We start from the raw sequence: 20104 nt of genomic DNA, 5'->3' as shown, positions 1-20104 counted from the left end.
AAAAAGTCTTCTTTACTGTTGTCACACATGTGCTTCTCGGCCTGCAGCCCTTCCAGGACTCTGTATTGACTAGAGGTGGCTCCTTCGTTATCTCCTGGGTAATCAGCTGGTGCAGAACAACAGGTAAAGGATTCGTCCAGCCACTGAAATGCACTGGACTGGGAAGGGAGGGTCTGAATGGGGCGTTAAGGGAGGAAAACCCTCCAACACACACTGGGCCTCCAGGACCAGCCTGGACACCCCTGTCCTAGAGCCTGGACCCGCCTGAAGGGTCAGACTGGGTCGTTAAGGGATGAAACGTCATTAAAAGTTATCGGGTAAAAGTGAGTGGATTTACCAATAAATAGAAGAGTACTTTACTGAGGGGTTCCTTCATGAATGAGTTTCCGATATTTATGTATTTATCTACCACACCTGCCATTTCCAACAAAAATGTAAAATACAGTCCTCCAGTTGCCAATAGAATCCTTTCATTTAATTAGAAAGCAAATCCAGTCAACACATGTAATGTAACATGCTCATTGTGGTACAAGTATTCCTGTGAAATGTAAGTGGTTATTATTTAAATAGAACCTTAAGTACATTCAATACATTCAGAAGCTAATAATGCTTTGGGTATTTCCAGTCTTTCTTCAGCCTTATATTTCCATTTTACATACTCAAGTATGAATGCATAACTTGGTCAAAACGATTTTGAGTGTACAGGCGCTATTCATTGTGGGAATAAGCATGCTCTGTGACGTACCCAGCCATAAGGAGGCCTCTCGGCAGGAATCGGACAGGGCCCGGAAAAAGCCGAAGCGTGTCGGCCATCTTGGTTTTTGAATGAGGTTGCGGCGAGTTTGAGAATTTTTTTTTTTACTCCCGCTAGTCAAGTGTGTCAAACACAACTTCCTACGAATCGCTTCCTGTCACTGCAGTTCCTGTGGAGGAGGGAAAAAAAAGGGGATGGGAGAGTTAAGAGTAAGACATGTAAGACGGGAGAAAAAAACAAGCAAAACAAAACTGTAACGAGCCTAGCGTTTATAATCACGTCTCGCTTGCAAACAGCGAAGTCCTCGCGTCTGCCTAGTTAACGGACGTGTCCGTCGCTGCTGTTTTCCTTGTCCGAGCAGACAGACCTCCAGGCGGCCTTTCGGCAGTAGCGGCTCTGGGAGAGCCTCCCCGCTCGAGTGAGACCCCTGGCCGACTGAGCCCGCTGGGTGGGGGGCAGCGACACAGAAACGGCCTCCGCCGGCAGCCTGCTTGTCTGCCGGTGTGGCGGGGCGAAAGACTGGCCGTGGCCGCGTTTTAATTTATTTACACGGCTCCGCTCTCTCCCCTCCCGGGAGGGACGGCCGTCTGTTCTCTGCTCTGTAGGGGGTTTGCCCCCGTCTTCAAATCTTTTTCTTTCTAAAAGCCGGGGCAACTTGTCTTTTTTTTTTCTTCGTCTTCTGGTTTTAATTTCGGAAGGAGAGGGGGGGGTGGGAAATAAACACCCTTCTCTCTCGGCGTGAATGTCTACCGGTCGCGATCTATGTCTGAAAGCTGCTGCCTTCTGTCTGCTGAGCGGCTTCTGCGGGAAATGGTAAGACTTGCAGGACGTTTCTCTCCCCGTTTACTCGTTTACTCCCCTTTTCACTTTGCATTTTCGCTGTTTCTCCCTCCCCCCTCTCCTGGGATGTTTGAAACAATTGTAATTATTAAGGCGAGGGGGGGTAACAGGTAGATTCAACTGGGCCACAGGAACCCCCATTGTAAACAGGGCACCCCAGTGTCCGTCTAGTCGCGGGGTGTAATTTGAAATAAGGCTGCGCTTCATTATAATCTTGATATCAGAATTTCGGGGAGATAGTGAGGAGGGGTGACAGGGGTCCCTCTGTGTTTGTTTTGGCGGGGGGGCTACGACAGACATGGAATTGAGGTTCGACTTCTGCTTCTCTCTAGGACCTGAACCACACACACACACACACACACCCCCACACACACACAGATTTCACTTGACCTGTGCATGTGTTTTTGAAAGTAATATTGCCTGTCAGAGAGCTGAATCTTAGATTTGAGGTGGGGGCTGTGTGCAGTTAGCTCAGCCAGTTTGCAATGGGGTCTGGCGAGAGTTTCTCCTGGCCGACATCTCAAGCCAGCCCCCTCGCAGTGTGTATGCGGTGTGTGTCCATCGGTTGTGTCCAATAGTCTTGCTATTGACATTTTGACACATTGTTCTATAATGATTGATAGACGCCCGTAGTTGAACAGGCTCCAGAATCTCTGTTTCGTTTTCGGTACGGTGCTGTTTGCTCTCTTGTCCGGGCGGCACATGAGGAATGACTGCAAGGGGACGATGTGAGTGGGGAAAAAAATGTGCATTATTTTTCTCTGAAATCAACCTCGTGCAAATATCTAAAAATGCCCCTTTGACATCGACTCGCCAAGCACTGGGGTTGTGGTATAGGCCAGCGGCAAACAATCTGACCTTCCAGGTTTTCACCATTTCGCCGCAGGTGGGAGGGTGCTTAGTTTTTGCCAGGCCTCTTTAAAGGGGGTTTTCATATTTCGGGAGTTAGAAAGAATCAGCACTGATGAGCGCATTTCAAACCACAATGAAAGTAAAACTTACACACTAACTTGTTAAACCTCCAATTTAGATGGCAAAATAAACAAACTTTCCAGGACTGCGCAGCGCCATGTTCTGCCATTCAGAACGAGGCAAGAAAACGTTTGTTGAGGTTAAGATTATAAACGAGCAGGCTTGTGAAAACCTCTCTCTTAATCCAATAGAAATATTGCTCTCGAGACAGTTTTGCAGACAAATACTACTTGCTTGGTAACTGGCTGCGTTGGAGTGTTTTTGTGGCATAATGCCTGCTGCATAACCTGTATTTATTTGCTTTTACGTGTATGCCATCAATCATCACAGTGACTAGTGAGCAGGAAGGGCCGCCACACGTCACAATTCGTGGGAACTCGAATGCGAGTCTGCGACAACGTGGCGACTTACAGCACCATCACCAAATTGACGATTTTGGGCTTGATTCGAAATGCATCATTTTTGTCTGTCCCGTCCGTGAATTTATTTTGTTTACCGAGATTTAATAACCAGTCTGGGCAGCTGGGCCTGCACTTCCCCTGTAACGCTGGCTGGCCTTCCCGGCAGGTAAACTTCCCCATGAGCTCATGGAGAAGGAGGCCTTCGAAGGATGGCTGGAGTCCGTCTCTGCCTCCTTTCTCACGCTGAGCGACCCGCAGAAGAACCAGTCGCTGGACCACCTGATTGGCCTGAGCGGGGCCACCCAGCTGCGGCACCTCTCCACCCGCCTGGAGACCCTGCTCAAGAGGGACTTCCTGCGGCTGCTGCCCCTCGAGCTCTCCTTCTACCTGCTGCGATGGCTGGACCCCTCGACGCTGCTCACCTGCTGCCTGGTGTGCAAGCAGTGGAACAAGGTGATCAGCACCTGCACCGAGGTGTGGCAGGCTGCGTGCCGGGACCTGGGCTGGCAGATCGACGACTCCCTGCAGGACGCGGCGCACTGGAAGGGGGTCTACCTGAAGGCCAAGCTGAGGATGAAGCAGCTGAAGGAGCAGGAGGCGTTTGAGACCTCCTCCCTGATCGGGCACAGCGCCAGGGTGTATGCCCTCTACTACAAGGACGGGCTGCTCTGCACAGGTTCACACGCGTTCTTGTTGTTTTTTTTTTTCAAATCTTTTAAGCTTTTTGTTCTGCAAGGAAGCTCGTGCTGTAATCCCTTGAGCCTTTTAATTAAAAAGAAATCAGTGTTCCCATTCGGCCATATTCACCCGTGAAGACGAGTGGGAGAGCAGGGGGAGTCTGGGGGTGGTGGGTGAACATGCACAGAGCTCTCGGGAGCTCAGGCCCAGCGACGATCGCTGGCAGTTAGGTTCTCTGCCGTCCGAAAAGTACTTTCTGGCATGTCTGACGGTTTTTGGCTTAAACGCCAAGAAAGTCAATAATCCGCTGAGAAGGCAGGCAAAAATGAGTGTTGTGTGGCTCTAATATTGGAAGAGAATCATATTTCAAGATGTTGGAATAGGGATCTTCCTTTTCTCAGTGGGACTAGTCAGTGTACTCTTGCTCATTGCTCGCTTACATCTCAGGTGTCTGTGTACGGTTTTAACCGTTGCGAAATGTTTTATCGTTATCTCTGTTGAGGGAGGTTTGGGGCTCCACGCAGATGCAGAAGTAAGAACTTGTGGTGGAAGAAATGGGGTTAAAACAGGTCAGTCTGCCACAAGCCACCGACTTGTCAGGGGAAAACGTTCCATGGTGGGACTGAGACGTGCTCCTCCGTGTTCTAAGAAAAGACCAGGGTAAACTTTCAGAAAGCAAAAACGTTCACAGGGGTTTGATCCAGGAGTCTGCTGGGGCAGCTGCGGCCTCCGAGAATGAGGTTAACGACAAAAGAGCGGTCACAAATGACAGGAGGACGTCCTGGCTCATTTAGTAGCTAGTTGCTAATTGGTCGTTAGTAGCTAATGGATCCAGTCATCCTATCCAACCGGTTCTTGAGAGAAGTGTGACGTTCCTCGACGGTGTGCCACAAGGCGCACGAGCCTCCCACTGATGTTGCTTCCTCTTGCGGGCCAGGGTCCGACGACCTGTCTGCCAAGCTGTGGGACGTGTGCACGGGCCAGTGTATCTACGGCATCCAGACGCACACCTGCGCGGCGGTGAAGTTTGACGAGCAGAAGCTGGTGACGGGCTCCTTCGACAACACGATAGCCTGCTGGGAGTGGAGCTCAGGTGCCAAAATCCAGCATTTCCGGGGTCACACGGGTGCAGGTAGATTGGATATGCATCTTCCCTTTTCTTTGGAGTGCTGTGGTTCGGGGTTGGGGGGGGGGGAGGGGGTGGATTGAGAACTCCCTTTGCAGAGCATTTCGAGCCGTTGCGGGGTTGACTGGCGGGAGGGCTCCTGGACAGCCGGAGCTCGGAGGTGGAGGTAGTTTGCTGGGGTATGAAGACGCGCTGTGGAGAGGCAATGGGGAAGGCAACAGTGGTGCAGCAGGAGCCGGGTCTCCTGCTTACTGAGGGGGACGCACTGCGACAGAGCAGGGAAGTGAGCTGAGGAGCTGTTGGTCGGAGAACCCTGGTCCAGATGTTGCTGTAGTCATGTCACTGGGATTCCCCAGGCTGTCGCACTGCCCGGGTAGAGCTGGCGCCCTCTTCTGGCCAGCAGACTGTGGCCGCGGGCTAGCCGCGAAGCTCTCGAGGTGTCGAGTGACAGGCGGGCGGGCGCGTCCGGTCTCCGCCGGTGACAGCGGTCTCATCCGCATGTCCGAGGTACCGCGTGTGTGTCCGAGATGGACCGCCGTGACAGCGGCGCCCCCTGGTGTGTGCCGTCACTCTCCACGAGAACCCGTTCCCTGCAGTCGCTTTGTAACTGTCCCAGGGTTCATCACGGCGTGACCAGGCCAGTGGAGCGCAGTGAAACAGTTGCATGATTGTAGCTCATCATCAGTGGATAACAGGGACTCTGCAAAGTGTTGTACTAGCTTCGGTAAATGGGAAAACAATGCAAATTTACTGTGTCTGGGCAAAAAGTATATTGATGGATACAGTCTGAAACAGCAGCTACTGTACATTCTGTTACTAGTCCCGTTGTGCAAGAGCCTGCAGGCGGTCAAGCCTGAAATGAACAGCTGAGTAAGAAACAACTAACAGATGGCTGAAAAAATGAAATGGAGAAAGCTTTTGAACTAATTTCAGTTCTTTCCTGCAGTTAGGCTTGATTCAGGTTATTACGAGCTGTAAATCTGTCTCAGCTTCGCTACGGGGTTTCTGTTCTGTACCTGCAGTCCTTCAAGCGCTGTGGATGATTTCTGCCCCTTGCATTTAGCTGAAAGGGTCCTGCTACAGTGAAGCCCCCACGCTGCCGTGCGTTCTCATTAGAAGCGGGATGTTAAAGGCTGGTTCCTCCTCCGGCTCAGTTTTTTCAGTCTGTGGCAGAAGTGTTCCTAATTATCTGACCCCCCCAGAGGCCTGAAGTGGAGCAGGTACTTCTCTGCTCCCTGCAGAGCGTTTAACACTGTCTTTTTCCTCCTCCTCCTCCCCCCCCCCCCAGTGTTTAGTATAGACTACAACGACGAGCTGGACACTTTAGTTAGCGGCTCTGCGGACTTCACCGTGAAGGTCTGGGCCTTGTCGGCCGGGACGTGTCTCAACACCCTCACTGGGCACACCGAGTGGGTGACCAAGGTGAGTGGAGGGAGAGGGGCCTGCGCTAAGTTCCTTTCCAAAGGGTTAGTAGTTCATTTATAACAGGACAGGAAGGGAGCAGAGTGCAAAGGATTAGCAGAAATACCAATTTAACCTTGGCCCGGCTGAGTGTTTGCATTTCTTCCTCCTGTGATTTGAGTTTATGAGCATCATGTGAGTCGGTTTAAAAAGTGCAGATGTCAGTGCTGTCAAACTGTAAAACATTATAGCTGTGGCTTGAGCCCCTTGGAGCTCTTCTGTTTATTTTTTTGGAAATAGCCTTGATTGGATTAATGTACTTTATGTATACTCTGGTTGTTCAGTATTTGTATAAGAATAAATGACATTTGGCAGCAGTAAGCTGGCGCCCACATCGTGTTAAATGTCCACCTGTATTTGTTTGATTCAGCTTGTCAAAACCTTGTTTTTTTGCCCTAATATAGGTGATTTTACAGAAGAGTCAAGTGGAATCTCTGATGCACAGTCCTGGGGATTATATTTTATTAAGTGCCGATAAGTACGAGATCAAGGTAACTTTTTTTGCAACTTAATTTGTATTGTGTTTCCCCATCATTCTCTGCACAAGCCCACCCACAACAACAACAAGTTACAGATGTTTCTCAGACAAATGCTTGTGGACACCACACCGAAAAGATTTGCATGTACTGTATACACTTCTACTATAGATCCGAAAATGTCCCAATTGCAGTACATTACAATGAAAACAAAAAACATACACATACGTTTACAATATTCACGTGAGCTTAGTGTCATTGCTGTAACCTGGGGAGTCTTCATTTCAAGCTGTATATTTTATATTTCTGTTAACCTTGGGAAGTCCGGTTTCATGCCTTTCGTTGACTTTTACAATGTTTCATCACACTCTCATTACACGAATTCGCCCCATGGTCCCGCTGTCTTGTCTCATTCAGGGGTAGGCATCGTTTTAATGTCCACTCATTTTTGCTTACTCTTCCGTCCCAATAATTACTTACACTTATATAGCACTTTTCTGGACACTCCACTCAAAGCTCTTTAGAGGTAATGGGAATCCCCTCCACTACCACCAGTGTGCAGCCCCACCTGGATGATGCACCAGTCCGCTCCCCTCACACCAACTCTCAGTGGGGAGGAGAGCAGAGTGATGGAGCCAGTTCAGAGATGGGGGTTATTAGGAGGCCATGATTGGGGAGGGCCCACAATGGGAAATTTGACCAGGACACCATGGTAACACCCCTACTCTTTTCGAGAATTGCCCGGGGATTTTTAATGACCACAGAGAGTCAGGACCTCGGTTTTTTATGTCTCATCCAAAGGAAGCCGCCCTTTTACAGTACAGTGTCCCCGTCACTATACTGGGGCATCAGGACCCACACAGACTGCAGGGTGAGCGCCCCCTGCTGGCCCCACTAACACCTCTTCCAGCAGCAACCTGAGTTTTTCCCAGGAGTCTCCTATCCAGGTACACCAGGCTCACACCCGTTGAGCTCCACTGGGGCTGCCCGCCGTGAGTTGCAGAGTGACATGGCTGCTGGCCATGATAATTATTGTTGTTATTGAACTGCTGTTGGGGCGCAGTCAGGCGGTAAGTGACGCCGCCTTCTCTTCTCTTCCCACGCCCAGATCTGGCCGATCGGGAGGGAGATCAACTGCAAGTGTCTGAGGACCCTGTCGGTGTCGGAGAACCGCAGCGTGTGTCTGCAGCCCCGGCTGCAGTTCGATGGCAGGTACATCGTGTGCAGCTCGGACCTGGGGCTGTACCAGTGGGACTTCGCCAGCTACCAGCTTCTCAGGTAGCGTTTCCACACTGGCTCGCGCTCAGCGTTCCCAGTTGTGTGTGTTTTTCCCCCCTTTTTATCTCAGGCAAATCGCTTTATTTGTTGTAGGGCCCCAGAGCCCTTCACAGCTTGGCAGGGTTGACAGTATTGTACAGCAACAATGTACCATGTGGGCACAGAGGTGACGAACACACAAACTCCCAGCAGGAGCAGATAAACCTTTAGGGGCTCCCAGGCCCCAAATCCCCCACCTCCAGGCATTGGGTTTGTTTGTAACGCATTGATGATAAAGATTGCAACTTTTGTTGTGCAGAAAATACTATCATTACATCATTTCTTGTGTGTTTTTTAAAACCATGTGTGAATGTGAAAAAACATCGGGCAGTCATTTCATTAGGGCAGCGTTTGAAAGGCAGAACTTGGCTGACGAAAGACAAACCCACAGACCGAGATATTGCAGCAATATTGTAGCAACAACTTGTAGCAACGAGGAAGGACAGGAGCTGGGCTTTGTTTGTAAATCCAGCTGCGCCGTTTCCTAAGTCTGGGGTGTGATTCAGAAGGGCCGTCTGGTGCGGAGAGGTGGTGGTGTTCGAACAGTGTGCTGGAGGGGGGCCTGAGGTGAAGAGACACCCAGGATTAATGTTGATTATTGTGTAATATTACAAATGAAGTCATTTGTGGTTAAATCTTCCGATTGCGTTCATTATTGTCATGACAAGAGAAGCTGCAGAAATTCTGCCTGATCCGCGCGTCTCGTCTGGCGCAGGTGCAAGACCGAGCAGGACGACAGCATTCTTGGAATTCTGCCTTCCCAGGTCGCACCGCCTGCGATCCGGTTGGAGAGGAACGCGGAGGCTGAGCTCAGCAGAAGTCCCTGCTGGATCCAGCTCTGGGGAGCGAGGAGCCAGACGGATCAGGAAGAGCTGAACACTGTGTTTCACCACCTAATCCCCCTCCCTCTCTCCCTCTGTGTTGCAGGGTTATCAAGACGCAGGACTCGGCCAACCTGTCTTTACTGAGCTTCGGGGAAGTCTTCGCCCTTTTCTTCGACAACCATCACTTGTACATTATGGACCTGAGGACTGAGGCCATAACGGGGCGCTGGCCTCTGCCTGCCTACAGGAAGTCCAAGAGGGGCTCCAGCTTCCTTCCCGGGGTGACAGCGTGGCTCAACGGCCTGGATGGCAAGAACGACTCGGGCCTGGTGTTCGCCACCAGCATGCCGGACCATAGCATTCATCTGGTTCTGTGGAAGGAGAACGGCTAGGCCCACAGAACCCTCCTGGGCTCCCCCCCCCCTCCTCCCCGGGACAAGACGTAACTGGTGCTGCTTCTTTTAAACCCCGTGACCACGGCGTCAGATGTTGCATGAACCAAAGTTTTGCACCTGAAAAAAAAAAATCATCCAGCGCTCACACACACACACACTCGCGCGCAGTTTCCTCTCTCACTCCCCAGCAAACTCTGTGGGACTCGCTTTTGAAAGGGACGAAGCGAATACGAGCCAGCCGGCGTGCGTCCGGCCGCTGGGAGCCGCTGTCGCTTCTGCCACCTTCCTCACTTGTGCCCCTGGAGACGACCCGGACCGTGCGTTCGCAGCCTTGTCACTTCCATCTTGCTGCACAGCTGTGTCTTCATTGATCCTGAATTATTCAGAACCTAACGACCTGGTTATAATTCTGAAGATCATGTATGTAGTTAAGCTTCAGATGGAAGTGCCAGGATTGTGCTGTGTCCCTGGCTTGCCGGACAGACTGACTTGAAAAATAAAAGCCTGGAGTGTAGGCTGAGCCCCTATAGTCCAGACGTTGCCTACGGGAGAGTGAGCGATGTTGTGTGATGGTGTCATACCGTTGTGCAGAGGCCCCCGGGACTGGGGGGGGCGGGTGGTCCAGGGAGTCCCGTGCTCTGCGATCTGTCCAGGGGGCTTTCTGATGATGTCATCAGTGGGAGCCCCCTCAGTCTGCTCTTGGCTGCTGGTCGGCTGCGTGCGCGGTGGGGCTCACGGGAGCACGCGAAGGGGGGCTGGCTCGGTGGCGAACGTTTCAAGTGAGCGAAGACGACGGGTGGCTGGCAGAGGGAAGGGGTGAGATGTGTCTGTAAATGGGAACGGAAACGGGGGCAAGTCTCGGACAATCTGAACTACGGCAGAGGGTTGGCTTGCAGCTCCTGGGTAAATGTCCCCTAGCTCTCCTGCTCTCGTCAGTGTGTCAGTGTGTCCCCGTCTCGGCTGGCAGTGTCTCATAGCTCTGTGTCAGACAGGCTCCACCGTCTCAAGTCTTCCTGCAGTGCGCCAGACTCTGACAACCTCCTCCTCTTGGATCAGCAGGTACCCCTGCAGCCTCATGGTAGTAGTATGGACATGCTGTCTGTCTGTCTGTTTGTGTGTATATATTTACACCCTGTGGAGATTTCTCACGCTAAGGATACTTACTGGGCAAAGACCAAGTTAAGCACTATGCATTGCGATTTGTTCTTTACTAGGCATTCTCCGACTAATTCACGTTTTCGCAGTACAGTCGTTTTGAGGACTTTCAAGGATTGTTTTGTTAACACAAGCAGTTACGCACCGAACTTCGTTGATGCCTCATTTGTCCACACCTCTGGTGTGTCTCACTTTTAGTTCTCTTTGCATGAGTGACCAGTTATCTTTTAAAGGGATGAAACCCCAAATTTAAAAGGATCTCTTTGGAGAATTAATAAACTCCATCGATCTTGGAGGTTTTGTTGGGTTGTAATCAGTGTCTTTCCAATTTGTCATTGGATGCCAATATAGAAAAGCTCACTACCTGTCCTCCTCAAGCAAAGGTTTTGAATATATGTTTTATACTCTATATATGCTAAACTGAAGTGATTTTTAGTAGATCTCCTGAAACATACATACAGTACTTTGTTTTAGCCCCTAAACCTCGATTACCTCATCTTGTGCCTTGTTCCATCTGTTGTGAATTTTAGAAATTCCCCAGAATCTTACCGAACTGAAACAATGATTGGGCCGTATTCTATTCGGCGTAGGGATGGGCCTGTTTGTAAGAAGGTGCTCTGTAGCGAGGTGAAAACTGTTAACCAGAATGTTACCCTGTGAAGGAGGAGTGATACAGAGTGGAATGTAGATTTAATACATTGTACAATTGCCCTACCTTCACTCATAAGACACCAAACATGTTCTAAAGACCCAGACAAGTTATGAACTTTAGTAACCTCAGCTTTAACTTAATTTAAAGATTTTGTTCAACTTGCAAGAAATCTCTTGGTTCCCTATTAAGTTCAGGAATATAACAATATAAAAAAACGTCCTATCTTTTACTAAAAGACTAAAAAGATTTAAATTAGTCTTCTGGTAATTGACTTTATTTAAACATCAGCTGGTTCCGTTATGTCTTATTCTTCATCAAATGACATCTTAATATTTTCAGCATGTCTAAAGACTCGCACAAGCTCATTCTATTCAGCTTTTGACTTTTTTTTTGTGTTCCTCCGTAAAGACTGAGTGGATATCAGAAATTCCCAGTCTGTGTCCTGGAGGGTCCCACGCCTGGTTTCTATTTAAGCTAAGCTTAATTGAAGTCATAATTGAGCTAATAAGTTGCTTAATTTAAACATTTTCCGGTTTTTTGTTTCTACTGAGCAGTTTGGAGTTTTCTGCTACTTATGAAATGCAGTAGTTAAGGGGGTGGATCTAAGTATGTTTAAGACGTGAAAACGGTTCACATTAAGCCTGTTATTAAATTACTTAAGGGTTTAATTATGTAACTGAGCGGGGCTGGAGCAGGGAACTCCTCTTTTTCTTTAGGAGGAACATTTCTCCCCAAGTCCTTCTGGTTCAGCCGTTCGCAGGGGGCCTGTCCAGGTAAGAGCAGACGGAACAGCAGTCGAGTAGGAGCGACAGTCACGGGTTTCTCGGTCATCTCCTCACGTGTCCCGGGACTGTAAGACTTTCAAGCGAGAGGTAGAGGCGTCCGGTTGCCAAATCAGGCTGCTGCCTTTTTCTTTAAATACCACTAGCATTGGAAGTATGACCATGTTTCTTTATTAATATGATGGCGTCCTTGGCTTTCCTCTGTCCTGGCGAAAACGCGTGCCCGTCCAAGCTGGTCGTATCCCTGTCACCGAATGCTGTGAATGATAAGTGCATTTCCGCTGGCGTTGCAAAACTTTAACTGTTTACTGAATGTCTTTATTTTTACACTATATTTCAATGTATATATTAAAAATGCTTGGAGAACCTCAGCGAGTTTGTGGGTGCTGCTTCGATGTATCGGCAGGGCTCGTCGGCTTTGGGTGTGGTGCTGGAAACGGCTGCAGGCGGTCAGGCTGGCCAGTGCACTTGCACTAGTTCACTATTGTACGGGCTGATGGTTCTTCTTGTGCACCAGGAGCTCCCGCGCCAGCTCCGTGAAGTTGCACCCCCCCCTACAGACGGCACAAACGATGAAACCCACCTCATTCGTTAGTGCTACTTTTGTGCCGTTGAAAGTAACTTCCCAGCTGCTTTCGTTCCCGAGATGTAGCGCCTTGTTTTTCGGGTGACCGCGTCTGCCGAGATCAAGCGCTCGGTTACCGGTGCGGGAGGTGCAGTTCTGACAGTGTTTCTCTGTCTGCCGGTGGGGGGGTAGCGGTTGGTTTTGTGGTTTTGCTTTTAATACCAGTATCTTCTGTGCCTTTGTGTGCACAGGAAAATTAAAATTATCACCAATATCATACCCTAATCCGAAGGATTGCGGATGTGGGTTTAAAAGGCGAACATTAGCGAGCAAGTGCGTGTTGTTACGAAGAGCCTTTAACGCGCACGTCTTCATATTTCGTCGTTCAGGTGGGCGGCTGTGTCAGCAAGCGCAGGCTGCAAAGGAACAAGTACGAGGTTTATTCCCCGCTGGGAAAAAAAGGAAGAAAAAACACAACGTTTTGGCCGTGGAGCCTTCTTCAGGTGTGAGAAAGACGAGGCAGTAAAAGCAAAAGTGTTTACTGCCGCGTCTTCTCACACCTGAAGATGATAAACCTGTTACTTGTTCCTTTGCAGCCTACGCATGCTGATACCCTGCTTGATAAAGGTATTGTATGACAGCTGTGCTATTGCGTAATTACGAGATGAGATGAGGGTGAGGACGTTTTTTTTAACTGGTGGCAGCAGTGGTTAACCCAGGCGCTACTTGAAGACATCTTTCTTAGCACGTTGTGCAAAGTTTCCCGGGACTCAAGGTGCAAAGGTGAGTAGATCCCGGGCGAGGGGGAGGGACACATCGGCCCTTCCTGGATAGTTAATGCGCACCAACTTACCAGCGAGCCTCGGCGCATCTTCATGAACTCATTTCGAGTGTTCTCACCATTTCCCATTTCATATGATCTAGTTCCACGTTTATTTTGAACAGGATGGGGTTTCTAAAACCTCTGCCTACGGGCGCTTGTATACGCGTCGCCTGACTCCAGCTGTCCGGCTCTCTCTGGGTTCACACTGTCCGCGTTCCGCTTAAGGAATAATTCGCTTCGTGCCGAAGTTGGCAAAATATGGCAACGGATACAGCGCCGTATTTCCGCATAGAACATGAATGCTGCTGCTGCTCTTATAAAGTGATACAATGATATAACAAGAGTCCAGACTGCGGTTTTGTTGACTCCAGCCGGGAAAACGGAAATTTATGATGGTTGTAAAGACAATGATCGAGAGGACCGGGCGCCCAGTCCTGGATCGCGCCAGTTCCTGAGTCCAGTTCCCCACGAATCCTCCCAAAGCTGCACAGCGAAAGGACCTGCTGACAGACCCAGGCGGTGACCTGACCCCCGCAGCCGGAGCACGATCCTCTCCGGAGAGGTAGGGCAGCAGCTGTCCTTGTTATCACTGCGAGCATTCCTGTCGCGCCCCGTCCTCGGGGTTCACCTCTCACTACTGTCCGTGTTCGGGGTGAGAGAAAGCTTTTAACCCTTCTCGCTGTTTTAAGAAACGATGTAATGCCGTCCCGACCTGTTCTGTCGGAACGGAGGAAGAAGCGCACTTCCCCGCTCGTCACTCCGCGGGTCCCGGTTCCGGTCCGGAAGGACGGGTTCCCCACGGGCAGCCCCAGGACACCTGTGCTGGACACGGGTCTGGCGGGAGAGCGGTCTCGCACAGTGCGGACTAATGCTAAAAACAGAAATTAGGTGCTCTATAAATAAGGGTGTGGACGCGCGAGTGTCGTCTTCGCTGTTACACCCAGTAGGGAAGGTTTGTATTTCTTATATCTTTTATATTAATAGTTGGGCATTTTCGATTTGCTTCGGTTTATTGCACAGCTAGCCTTGCCTGCTGTCGAGGGCTTCGATCAAGTGAAATCGGACTCAATATTTACTCCGTTTACTTTTTACTATTCCATGCTTTAGCGTCCGCGCCGTAGAGAGACGATTTCTCGGAGGGCGCTGTCCGCTTTGTATAAACAGCGCAGTGCTGTAATAGTGCAAAGGAAATGGGTTATGAATCCTGGCACGGAGTTGTAAGTGTTGGCGCTTTACTGGATTTACATAGGTTTGACTCGGCATTTTGTGCGACGTTTATAAAAACATTTTGAATTTAAACTCTACGCTTTCTGTTCCAGCACGCTTTGTTCAGGTTAACATTTCCTCATTCTTCGTTTTTCATTGCTGTAGCGCCTTCCACTGAAATTACAGAGGTGTAAAACACTACAGTAGCTATCCAGGAAAGACACAGTCAAACCCCCTCCCCCCCCCAGGCCAATCCAGTCCGGCTTGTTGAAAGAGGGTAGAATCCGCCTTCACTTGTTCATTACAATAATACTGTTGCTAATCAGATGCCAGGGTCCCAAAAAGGAAACCTCGTCGAAATGATCACCCTCGATTCCGGCACGTTTACTCTGCTGGACTGTAAGGGCGCTGCTGTTTCATTACATCTGCACTCGCGTCGGCACCCACCACTCACACACAACGAGTTCCTAAAGACAGCATGAATCCTCAGTCATCAGGACACAAATAATCGCACTGCAGCGTAGATAGGAGTAGCCCTGGATTTGTTAATGAACTGAATTGTTAATTGCACTAACAGGTGGCTTGACTGGAGCCTCTACACGTGTTCTTCTCTGACGGTGACCTGGAGATCTTGAGTCGCTTATGACTCTCAGTAGTTAAAAGGCAGCCCTCCAACATGCCTGGGAATTTAAAACTAATTCCCAGTTTAAAGGTTGGATTAACCCTATCATTAGGTCAGCAAAGGGTAAATATAGACTCCATTGTAGGGCTCTCTGACGGCTAGGCTCAATTCGCTTCTAACGCTACAATTTCCATCACTAAAAACAACTTTTTTTAAAAATCATTTCTCAAAATAACACAAATGCAAGTGATCTCCATTTTCCTCTTACCACAATCATTTTTTTTTACAACAGAGAAACTATTTCGTAAGAAACAAAAAGTAAATGCCGACAACAACACTTCAGACAGAAACCGCACGATGGGGGTATTACTGTATAAATATTTTGACCAGCAAAGTCAAAACACAACACTCCTAACCGTACATCGCAACAAACAGGACAACCTCATCTTTTCAGCAGTGCTTCGTATCCAGATACAAAAGTTTCCGAAGGTACATGTAGCGTTTCAATTTAGAGAAGGTCCGGAGTCCATCGGTAATGGATTCTCCAGCAAAATGCAATCACAGAAGCAAAAATTCACCAGAAGACACGAGGTCCTTACCTTTGAAAAAGTGACGTGTTTATAGTAAAACTTTCCTGTGTAAATCCATGCGGAATATATAGTAAACCAAAAAAAAAAATACATGTAGCTGCCAAACGACCCCGTAAATTTCCAAACCGGCGGGCTACCAGTTAAGCCGATGTAATAGGAAGAAACACCTGTCATTCATCGAATTCTGACTATTTAGAGACGTCTTTTTTAGTTTTTATTCTATGAAGAAATTGAAGATCGATCACATACTGTAGCCTCATGTCAATCTGTCATAAATACACACCAGTAGTGTTAGAAAATGTGCAAAAACGTGTTTTTCCCTCCAAAAACATTAGATGTGGGCTCTCTAGCACAGCCAGAAGTCAATACAACAGGAAAACGCAATGAAAAAATGAGACTTTGGATTGATTTCTGCTATTTATTTCACCTCTCCAGGAAGGAGGAGAAAATCATTCCAGGACCAGCCATCAGAAAAATCCATGCCGATTTTTTATTGTTGAATCACTGCCAGCTTTTTATGCAAATTTCCATCCTAGGTGTTCCATAACTTGAGATGTTGCCTTTTGAACAAGGACAATAAAATGTGTTTGCTATTCTTTCCTGTTTTTTTATTTTGATATTTATCACTAGTGGGTGTACTGAGTAAGACAAACTCAAAGTATGAGGGCTCAGAAGGGATCTCTTTAATTCAAGACCCTAACCATGTCTGTGCCGTTTATGCTTTCCAACATAATTCAAAATATTAAAGAGTACATCCATTCCAGGGGGTCACTGACCTTGAAGAATCTAGAATAAATGCTTTTAACAATTTATCTCCTGAAGGTTAAGATGCATATTCTTTGCCTGTCAGCTCGAAACGCCTACCAAGTGCTGTCCGTTCATGATTTCACATAACGTCTATGTTTTGTGAAGGCTGACTTCTGGCAAAGTGCCACATAAGGAGGTCTTTTCTGTTAGACCAGCATAAGAACAGAAAGGACTGAGTCGACAGTTAGCAAGTCATATGATGTACGTGCTGATACTTTGCTTGTTACACTGTATACGAAGACTAACTTTATAGCCGTTCGGGGAGACTGGCCTTGGTAAGCTACTCTCCCGCTTGCAAGCGTCATAAACAGCTCTTCTTTCACCCACACCCAGACTCTGATATTTTAATGTTTCATCAGCCTTGACCTCCATTTTGGGGCTGGGGGTGGAAGTACTGGCAAAGACAAAGCCCTGTGATAAATATAGACAAAGGCCGGAGTATCCTGCGATGGACGTGCAGCCATCCAGGCTGTTCCCCACCTTGCGCCTGTTGCTTGCTGGGATAGGCCCCTGCGCCCCCGCGACCCTGAATTGAATGAAGCAGCTAGATGATGGGTGGATAGTTGGAGATCACCAACACTTGGCTTTTTTCTTCATTAAATTCATTCCAAGTTGTCTAATTCTGTATTTTGTGTCCTTCCTGCGATATATTTTTACTATTGCTTTGTCAGATTGTCCTTTTTTTCTTTCTCCTAGGACGTGGAATGGAAACCTATCGGATGCCTTCATGATGAGGAAGACAGAGGGCGGAGAACATTGACCTGAACGTCAACAAGATGTTTTGTTCCAGGACTAAGCATTTCTACCTGCTGGTACTTTCTTGCAGTGGTGTCTGGTTTCTTTACACACATAACTTTCATTCCCATAAGAGACCTGACCCACCAAATGTAAGAGACCAGCTCTGGAACACCGGAAACTCTTCTGTGATAAGCGGTGGCACGTCTGGCATCAGTCTTGCGAAACAAGCCATAGTTCGTGTGGAAAATGCCAAAGCATTTGTGATTTCAGCATACTTCGATGACAGGTTTTCACCTGGCATGGTGCGTATTATAGGGATTGTATACCGGGCTGGGTATCCAAATTTCTACTGCCACTTCAGCGACACCAAGCAGATCTTAACCATCAAGGCAACGGTGCTCGTTCACAATGAACACTTTAACTTCCCCTACGGCACAGCCGACTTCCTGTGCAAGACCCCTGCTGGGGCAGGGGACTTCCCATTCGTCCACGTCGGCGTCAGCCCGCAGATGGACCCACCTGGCTCGTTCCTGAAAATCCGCAACACCGTCAAAAACATCTCCGCAGATTTCCCGTCCAAGTTCTCCGTATGCATTTCCACGATGTTTGGGAATTACAGCAATGTGCTGCAGGTTGTTCAGGCCGTGGAGATGTACAGGATTCTTGGGGCTCACAGAGTGATTTTTTACAAGAGCAGCTGCAGTGCCCTGATGCAGAGTGTGCTGGACTACTACACAGCCCTGGGAGTGGTGGAGGTCATTCCCTGGAACATCCACTTGCACCTCAAAGCCTCTGCTGGGTGGCAACCCCATGTGCACCCAGGGGACCTGCACTACTACGGCCAGGTCACTGCGTTGAATGACTGCATCTACTACAATATGTACTCCAGCCACTACGTGGTCCTGAACGACATCGATGAAGTCATTGTTCCCAACTTGCACCAGGACTGGGGCGAGATGATGAGGTTCCTTTCCAGGAGGCACCTGGGAGTGAACGCTTTCCTCTTCGAAAATGCCGTCTTTCCCTACAGTGTGTTCGGGGACAACGGGACCTTCGACCTGGAGCGTTGGGCGTCCATCCCCGGGGTCAACATCCTGAGGCACGTGCACCGCGAGCCCGAGAGGTTCTTGACCTTCAATCCCAGGAAGCTGATCGTGAACCCGCGGGCCATGATCTGGACCTCAGTGCACAACGTTCCGTGGCTCAGTGGGGACTGGCTGAAAGTGTCTGGTACCGTAGCCAGGCTGCATCACTACAGAACCCCAGAACAACCACACCTGCGCAAGGAGGACCTGATCAGAGACACCACCCTGTGGAGATACAAAGCTTCCCTCACCAGGAACGTAGACCATGTTTTACAGGAGGTACTCGGGAAGAAATAAGAGGGGACAGGATAAATCCTGCTTGTACACAATACTAGAAATCTGGAACACTGCATCACCAGTGGGGTCTTTAAGATGCAGTATAGGCCAAAGTGTTTGAAAATAGTTAAACTTCATGAAATGAAATAAGAAAGACCCAGTGCATGGGATGCAGTGGTTCAGTAATTGTACGAAAAATAATATATAATAAAAGAAGCTAAATTAATGAAAGAATTCTCACTTTCTAGAGGAGCTCAGAGGCTGCATTGGTGAGAGACTCGGAGTCTGGGAAAAAACATTTCCTGGTTTTCAGAACACCATGGCCGTCCGTTGTGGTTTCACAGTTGAGAGATGGAAGTTGTCCAGAAATTCCCAGTTCCTTTTTTTCTTTTTAGAACTTCCAGTTGTCACCTTTTGACTTACAGTGTGGCGGAGAGCTACTTAGTGTTTTCAGTGACTGAACAGTTTTTTACAGAAGTGTCACTTCCCACAAAGTGTCAGGCATTGTTTTCTGGACCGCTACAAGACACTGTACTGATTTGACATTTTGTGTTTAGTCAGTCTGAATCGGATACAAAAATGTTTTTAATTCGCGTTACTAACCCGAACGCTCCTATGCAGAGAAAAGTCAACGTGTAACACCTCTCCAGTCTGTCATTTTTATACACGATTGTGCAAAATGATTCACAATTTGCCACTTTTCACAGCTGCAGTGGATGTGAAGGCAACACAGTTGTTTCTAGTGCTATAGTACCATTTGGAACGGTGTTGTAGGTTTGGTTCAATTTTGTCTTAAAAAATCAGCACAATTCTTACACTGATGGGCAAATAGGAAAAGATAAAGGTTTATTGTAATTTTGTAACTTTATCACAATTTGCCAGGTTGGTGGATTTAAACAGCATTTATAATTGTTTTACAGTACATAATTTTATTCCTCATATTGAGTTATTAAAATACATATTATTCATTGTTTTATAGTGTCTTGTTGCTTGTACTGAACTCTGTTTTTTTTCATTTTAATGTTTTTTATGAATTAATGATTGCTTTATTATTGTGTAATAGATCTTTCATTGGGACTTTAATAATTATATTTTCAATGTTGCTTATAGAATAGTGCTAGAAAGTTTGTGAACCCTTTAGAATTTTCTAAATTTCAGCATAAATTCCACTCGGTCAGTTTTGCTAGAGGTTGTGTGATCCGGTATTTTATATTGGTGTCAAAATTATTTTTGCATTAAAACGACACACTCCCACACATATACACTTAGTTCAGCACAGTTGTCTTGTAATATATAAAAAATATTAGCAAGCAAAAGTAGGCCAGCTTTTTTGATCACTTTAAAGCTGTAGCACCTAAACAGAAGAAGTTGGTGAATTGGTCCAATTAAGTCATTAAAGAATCGATTTAGGTAATTAAAAGCAGAGTTTGAAAGAAAACATTAAGTTATGGGGACCAATAGAACCAGACCTGAACCACACTGGATCTGTTGCTTCAAGAACAGGGCTTTTTACTTCACGTTTGCAAATTGTTGCTCCACTATTATTTGCATAATGCAAA

General features: G+C 47.9%; 2 protein-coding genes across 6 annotated transcripts; both read left to right on the top strand.

The window, feature by feature from the left end:
• Nucleotides 1-102: 102 nt before the first annotated feature.
• On the top strand, nt 103-9794 carry fbxw2 (F-box and WD repeat domain containing 2). 4 transcript variants are annotated; one of them, XM_069183237.1, is made up of 7 exons: nt 103-123; nt 3134-3643; nt 4583-4777; nt 6060-6193; nt 6637-6723; nt 7817-7986; nt 8953-9794. In XM_069183237.1, exons 2-7 carry the CDS (start codon nt 3154-3156, stop codon nt 9239-9241), a joined length of 1365 nt encoding a protein of 454 aa, XP_069039338.1. In that variant the 5' UTR covers nt 103-123; nt 3134-3153; the 3' UTR covers nt 9242-9794. The 4 variants fall into 4 exon arrangements, with proteins under 4 accessions (XP_069039338.1, XP_069039339.1, XP_069039340.1 ...); XM_069183238.1 differs by lacking the exon at nt 103-123 and adding an exon at nt 821-1567 and having other exon boundaries at nt 8741-9078; XM_069183236.1 differs by lacking the exon at nt 103-123 and adding an exon at nt 823-1567.
• A 2499-nt stretch (nt 9795-12293) lies between these two features.
• Nucleotides 12294-19518, top strand: LOC107079820 (uncharacterized). 2 transcript variants are annotated; one of them, XM_015366585.2, is made up of 2 exons: nt 12294-13783; nt 17143-19518. In XM_015366585.2, the coding sequence occupies exon 2, from the start codon at nt 17223-17225 to the stop codon at nt 18564-18566; it is 1344 nt and encodes a 447-aa protein (XP_015222071.2). In that variant the 5' UTR covers nt 12294-13783; nt 17143-17222; the 3' UTR covers nt 18567-19518. The 2 variants fall into 2 exon arrangements, with proteins under 2 accessions (XP_015222071.2, XP_069039342.1); XM_069183241.1 differs by lacking the exon at nt 12294-13783 and adding an exon at nt 13792-14173.
• Nucleotides 19519-20104: the final 586 nt, after the last annotated feature.

This window comes from Lepisosteus oculatus, chromosome 24 (genome assembly GCF_040954835.1).
Source record: "Lepisosteus oculatus isolate fLepOcu1 chromosome 24, fLepOcu1.hap2, whole genome shotgun sequence".
Taxonomy (NCBI): domain Eukaryota; kingdom Metazoa; phylum Chordata; class Actinopteri; order Semionotiformes; family Lepisosteidae; genus Lepisosteus; species Lepisosteus oculatus.
This window is presented reverse-complemented; position numbering and strand designations above follow the sequence as displayed.

Bases quoted from the DNA above. Each gene is read 5' to 3' on its own strand.
- fbxw2 (XM_069183237.1), top strand. From the start codon at position 3,154: ATGGAGAAGGAGGCCTTCGAAGGATGGCTGGAGTCCGTCTCTGCCTCC. The intron at 6,194-6,636 runs GTGAGTGGAGGG...GCCCTAATATAG, and splicing joins ACACCGAGTGGGTGACCAAG to GTGATTTTACAGAAGAGTCA. The intron at 7,987-8,952 runs GTAGCGTTTCCA...TCTGTGTTGCAG, and splicing joins GCCAGCTACCAGCTTCTCAG to GGTTATCAAGACGCAGGACT.
- LOC107079820 (XM_015366585.2), top strand. From the start codon at position 17,223: ATGTTTTGTTCCAGGACTAAGCATTTCTACCTGCTGGTACTTTCTTGC.